The sequence below is a fragment of the Pogona vitticeps genome, chromosome 1, assembly GCF_051106095.1.
Source record: "Pogona vitticeps strain Pit_001003342236 chromosome 1, PviZW2.1, whole genome shotgun sequence".
Classification (NCBI taxonomy): Eukaryota; Metazoa; Chordata; class Lepidosauria; order Squamata; family Agamidae; genus Pogona; species Pogona vitticeps.
In genome coordinates, this window is record NC_135783.1 from 282,799,183 (window position 1) to 282,805,645 (window position 6,463).

At 53.5% G+C, this 6,463-nt stretch overlaps 1 protein-coding gene across 1 annotated transcript; it reads left to right on the forward strand.

Annotated features, from left to right (window-relative positions):
• The first annotated feature begins 266 nt into the window (after window positions 1-266).
• On the forward strand, window positions 267-4,024 carry FJX1 (four-jointed box kinase 1). The gene has a single exon (XM_072985947.2). It carries the CDS (start codon window positions 1,283-1,285, stop codon window positions 2,654-2,656), a length of 1,374 nt encoding a protein of 457 aa, XP_072842048.2. The 5' UTR covers window positions 267-1,282; the 3' UTR covers window positions 2,657-4,024.
• The last annotated feature ends 2,439 nt before the right edge of the window (window positions 4,025-6,463 follow it).

Here is a 6,463-nt window from a genome sequence, read left to right on the forward strand (position 1 = left end):
GCTTTCTCTCTCTCTCTCTCTCTTTCTCTCTCTCTCTCTCTCTCTGTGTGTGTGTGTGTGTGTGTGTGTGTGTGTGTGTGTGTGTGTGTGTGTGTGTGTGTGTGTGTGTGTGTGTGTTTCACTGAACCACGTCCCACAGAGAGCAAGAATAAGGTAAGTCACACTTGCCTCCCTCGGCCACGCCCCATCGTAGCGAGACCGGCCGGGGGGGGGGGGGGAGGGACAGCACCAGGGCATGTGTGTCCCCTGAGTCTTCGCCCTCCTTATGGAGGTGCTGGGGTGGTCCAGCCCCCGCCGTCGGGGCAATCATCCTTCTCCCCAACCCCTACGGCTGCCCGAGCAGACGAGGGGTGCTCTGCCCGCGCCAGCATCGCGGTGCTCTCGGCCATTTCAAAGGGCGCCCTTTGCTGTGCGTGAGGGGAGTCAAAGGCTTAGGTGGGGCAGGCAGCTGCCTTGCGAGCGGCACAGAACTCTTTATCCCGACCCAGAAGCCCCCCTTGCCGTGAACCCCGTCGCCCGAAGTTATGCCTCCACCCGAGTCCCCTGCTCGGCTCCTCACACACACAGACACACAGACACACAGACGACAGCGGGGAGCCCTTTGAAGCCCAGCCTCACAACGTGCCTGGCTCCCATCCTTTATTCTGAACGTGCCGACTCCTTTGTGCTCTCCCGAGCGGGGCGGGCGGAGGGAGGCGCGGGCGGAGGCGCCCCGTCCCTCATCCCGTCATCCCGCCGAGAGGCCGCCGACAGTCGGCTGAGGACAAAGCGGCGGGCTGGGAGAGGGCGGCAGCCGTCCTCGGGAAGATGTGTGTGGGGGGGTGAGAGGAGGAGCCCCCGCTTCTGGCAAGCGCCCCCCGCCGCCCACGGGGGCCCACCCTTTCCCGAGCCATCGCTGCTTTAAGCGGCAAGCCATGCTGGGCGGTGGGCTGGGTCCCCTCGCTCTCTCTCTCCCCCCCACGTGGTCTCGGTGCTGGTGAATTTCAATCGCTGGAGGGTCTCGGTGCAGACGCCGGTCCCGCAGCCGAGACGGGGGGGGGGGCCTCCGTCCGGAGCAGAGATCGCCCCTTTGCGGGAGCCACCCGCCTCCGTGTTGGTGGAAGGCAGCCTAGCGCCAGCGCCTTGAACCGGCCCGCCCGCTCGCCCGCCGCCACCATGAACCGAAGCAGCCCGGATCGGGCAAACGGCGGGGTTGAGAAGCCGCCGGGTCCCCGCGGCGCAGCGGACTGAGCGAGCGGCGGCGGCAGCAGCGAGGGACAACGATCGCAGCCGCGGGAGGAGAATGCAACGCGCGGGTCTGGCCGGGCTGGGCTCCGTAGCCGCGCTCTGGCTGCTGCTGCTGGCCTTGGCTTCGCTGGCGGGATTGTGGAGCGGGCGGATCGTGGAGCCCGGCATCCTCGGAGCGCGGTTCCCGCAGGAGGCGCGCCGGCCACCCGGATCGGAGGTCAGAGGCGTCGAACCGCCGCCGGAGGCAGCTACAAGTCGTCTCCTCCGCCCTCCGAGTCACGCCGCCCAGAAAACTTTCCGAGCGCTGCTCACGCTGCCGGGACAGGCCGGCGAGCCCCAGGAGGGGCCGGGCGAAAGCGGGCAGGAGCCGCCGCCCTCGCCCTCGGCTCCTCGATCGCGCTGGGAGAGGCCCGGGGCGGCCCGGGGCGCGGCGGAGCCGCTCTCCTCCTCCTCCTCCTCGCCGGTGCGCGGCGGGATCTTCTGGAGCCGGGCGCTGGAGGCTCAGGTGCCTCCAGGCTTCTCGCCGGCGGCGGCGGCCTCGTGGCTGCGGGCGGCCCGGGAGGGGCGCGTGGTGGCGCTGGAGCGGGGCGCCTGCGGCCGCAGCTCCAACCGGCTGGCCCGGCTGTCGGACGGGAGCCGCGCCTGCGTGCGCTACGGGATCAACCCGGAGCAGGTCCAGGGCGAGGCGCTCTCCTACCACCTGGCCGGGCTGCTGGGCATGCAGGAGCGCCTGCCGCCCGTGGCCCTCTCGCGGGTGGAGGCGCGCGGCGGCGGCGGCGGGCAGTGGGCGTCGGTGCGCGAGGAGCTGCGCGGCTCGCACTGGGCCGACGGCGCCGTGGTCAGCCTGGCCCGCTGGGTGGACAACCTGACCGACGTGGTGGCCCCGGCCCCGTGGCGAGCCGAGGCGGGCCGGCGCCTGCAGCCCCTGGCGGCGGGGGAGCTGCGAGGCCTGGGCCCGGCGCAGCTGGTGGAGCTGGTGCAGTGGAGCGACCTGATCCTCTTCGACTACCTGACGGCCAACTTCGACCGGCTGGTCAGCAACCTCTTCAGCCTGCAGTGGGACCCGCGGGTCATGCACCGAGCCACCAGCAACCTCCACCGGGCCCCCAACGGCGGGCTGGTCTTCCTCGACAACGAGGCCGGCCTGGCGCACGGCTACCGGCTCCTCGCCATGTGGGACAAGTACAACGAGCCTTTGCTGCGCTCCGTCTGCGTCTTCCGCGAGGCCACCGCCCAGAAGGTGCGCGACTTGCACCGCCACCGGAACGCGGCCGCCGAGCTGCTCCGGCTCTACCGGACTCAGGAGCCCCTGGCCGAGCTGCTCGGCTTCCTCTCCGACCAGCAAGCCCAGCTGCTCCAAGACCGCATCGACTTGGTCCACAAGCACATTTTGCACTGCAAAGCCAAGGCCGCCGCTGGCGCCCTGTGACCTCCTTGGCCGGGCTGTGAAGAGGAGGAAGGGGGGGCTTGGAAGGAGGGGCCCCTGGAGCTGAGGGGGAATCCCCCACCGGGGGGGGGAATCCTTCGCCCTGCTGCCCACCTGGAAGGGGTCAGCCTGTGCCTCTAGTCCCAGCCCTGTTACTGGAATCCCGTCTGGGAAGTGTGTGAGGACTCCCGGCGAAACATTGTGACAGGGAGTCTTTTGCTAGGAGAGGGGTAGCCAATAGACCCTCTCAGATCCAGACATTTTAAGACTGGGATCCAGCGATGGAATACAGCCTTCTTTTGTTTGACATGGTTTTAAGCCCCAGCCCCGGAAGTCAAAAGCTCTGGCTGAGCAGCTTTCCGTATCCAAGGTGGCCAACTTCCCATTGCCCTGCCATCACCTGAGAACTGGCAGGCGGAGAGATCTGCACACTGTCGTCTTTTAAGCATCAGCCATAATATTGGTTCCTTGCACCTGTTCTGCAGTTTTTGTCTGTCCGGAGACTAGGCCAGCAAGGACCTTCGCATTGCCCCACCCCCTTTTTTGGTCCGAAGTAGTTTGTGTTCTGAGTTCTTTGCAGGACCCAGTAAACACCCTGATGTGTCGCAGCGGTGTTGCTGGAGCTAAGTAGGCAATTTGCCCCTTGGATGGGAGACCACAGCGATACCCCATACGAGATGAAAGTCTTAAGTGTAATAAGTATCTATTTGAAGTGCTATACATTTCACTGTAATGGTTTCACACTGGGATTTTCTTCCCAGCGTGTCTTCCCCCTTAATGGCTCTTAAGAGTTTCCCCATAATAATTCATTTTGCTACTTTTTCCTGTCTAGTTGGGACCAGTGGCCACAGAAATTTACCCATCACGCTCTTGGCTTTGAAACTGAACGTGATTTTAAACTGATGCCACAATCTGTTTTTGGACTGTACTTTCACGTGCGTCTCCCCAACCGTAATGGACATAGGCAGTGTCAGAACGTAATAGGAAGAAATGTGCAGAGAAAATCCCTGTTCGAATAGCTCTTAGTCCTGATGAGTGCAAAGCATTGGGCAAAACTCTGTTTCTCAGTGTGTCTGTTTTGTATGTAACCACTACTGTACAATAAAATAATTGACTAATGGGGGTGACAGAGAAGAAAGGATTCCCAGGTTTATGGTATTGTCCATGTAGTAAATTTCTGATGCATTAATCCGGAGGAAGAAAAAAATCAGTTTCATGCACTTTATTTTGATTTTTCTTATTTTTTTATATGAAAAGACCTTTTTATTTTAAAAAAAAGTCTGCATTTTAGGTACATGACGTATGTTCTTAAGCTGTTCTGTAACATACTAAAGAAATGGATATTTCAGTAAAAATGTGTTAATGTTTTGCCTTCTTTGTGCTCGAGTTGTGGTTTTCACTATTTTAAGAAGTAATCTTCTATTCCTCCTGACACATTTGTGTAAGTTCCCCCCCCCAAGCCTTTTAATAGGTGTTTTTCTTTGTTTGGTTTGGTAGGATGAGTGGGAGAAAGATTCCGTAGATTGGTAAAGGACCACAGAATATGACCTTAAAGCTGGGGGGGGGGGGGGAATTTGTATGCTTGCCCCATTTTTCGGCTTTAGCTATCCAAAACCATGCATGCATTGAGGAATACTTAACATACCTATCTTGTAGTCATTGCTGAGCTGAGTGATTATACCTCCACATATTTCCAGGAAAACAGTTTCTTTAAAAAAGAAGAAGAAGAAATAAAGTATCGATTCAGACAGTTCAAATTTCAGCAGAGACTAAAATTCCTGCTAGCTGCTTCTCACATTGGTAGGAAAAAAACCTGTTACAGTAGTACCAGAGACTGTAAAACAGGAACATCTCTGAGAGCATATGCCATATTCAGCAGCTGTTAATTCCTTTTCCATTTTGGTTTCTGGGAAACGGATAACAAATGGAAAAGTCGTAAGTAGTTTCTCCTGCCAAAATAATTTAGAGGTATGTTTTAGTTCAGTTTCTGTCCTGATCCTAGTGGGAGCAAGTACAGAAACTTAAATAAAATGTATTATAACTTTTACTGAGTGTTGATACCCTGTTCCAGTAAAGGAGATCCTTTGGTTTCAGTTTGTTTGAATTTGAGGCCATTTGTGCCATTACAAGGAGAGTGCATGGTTAAAACAATGAGATGGTGTACCACAAGATATGGTTATGCTCTCCAACTTCTTGTTCTCTAGCATCAAGTTATCTCTGATTGTGGTAACCCTATGAATCAGTAACCTCCAAAATGTCATGTTTTCTTTTATTGAGTCAATCCATCTCATATTTGGTCTTCTGCTTTTCCTGCTGCCTTCAGTTTTTCTTCGCATTATTGTCTCTTCCAGCAAGTCTCCCTTCCCATAATGTACCCACAGTACAACTGCCTAAGTTGAGTCATTTTTGCTTCTAGAGAGTTTAGGCTTTGTTCTAGGACCCACATGTTGATGGGTTCCTAGATTGTTCAGAATTTGGTCAAAGACCCACTTGTTTGTCTTTCTGGCAGTCCAGAGTATCTGCAAAATTCTTTTAACTTGAATGGTTTTAAAAGACTGGGAAGGGGTGGAATCATGGATAATAAGGCTATGAGAGGCAATCTGTTATGGAAATTCTGCAGTAGGAGGGCCAGTCTCTTATTGCCATTCTAGCCATGGAAACCCTTTAGATCTTTTAGTAGGCCTTCTGTAGGCATCTTGTTAACCACGGTTGGAACAATGCTGTACAAGATAGGTCTCTGGTCAGGTCCAGGAATGTTTTTTATGTTCTTGGGAAGCTGGTGTTAACAAACAGTCTCTCTTTATAAACAGGAAAGTATGGAATAAGACAGCTTAATCCCTTCCAACTTTAGCCATCTATTAGATGGGAGTGTAATCTCTTGTCACATCTGGCAAAATATATGTTTCTGTACACTGGGAGCCAACGTGCAATCTGTAAATATCAGATAAGTGTAGCTGACATCATTTCGAGCAGACCGATATCCGAAGAGATCTATTGAGTTCCACTGCCAGTAGACAGCATCTTTTCTGATAACAGTACCTCAAGTGATGGGCCTGGTTTGAATCATCTTGATCATAGTTGCCTCTCAAGACTCAAAGCACAATAGTGTTTTTACATACATTAGCCATTGGGTCTTTAAAATACATAAGGCTGTTAACTAAGTATTGTTCTCAGCCCTTATACTTGCTCTAGAAGGCTTTCTCTCTGCTGCTTCAACTGACAGGTCTCTTTATTTAACTCTTATTTATAGCTTGCAGCTTTTTATCACTCAGCACAATGCACAGAGTCCCATGTGGTGTTCCTTTGCCATTTACATGATAATATACAATTTAACTGTGTAATTCTTTTTAGCGCCGATTGCCAGCGTGCATTTTGCAACCCACTCGGATGCAGCGTTTCAAGATACATTCACCTAATGAAAATACATTTGAATAATATATCAGCGGCATAAATTTTAAACTGCCTGTAAGAGCAAAACGGCGGGGCTACAAACATCCGAAGGTCTCTCCTTCTGTAGAAACGTTTCTGGAAGTATCAACACACAATTGTACTTTCAGTCACTAAATGGATGACACATCATTGCTGCTATAGTGCCTATGCCAAGAAAATTACACCTTTCAAAAAAAAAAAAAAAGCAGGGAGCTTCCTTTTTGAGGATTGGTGACCATTTCAAATTATATATAGGAAGTATGTTCAGGGGAAAAAAAGAATCATTTTAAGTAGATGACACTGATCACTGCAAGCAAGTGGAAATGTGCTTTCGTAAGAAAAGGGTCCAGGATGCATGAACAGACTGTTAGAGCCATTGAA

Excerpts from the sequence above, each read along its gene's own strand:
- FJX1 (XM_072985947.2), top strand. The coding sequence starts at position 1,283 with ATGCAACGCGCGGGTCTGGCCGGGCTGGGCTCCGTAGCCGCGCTCTGG.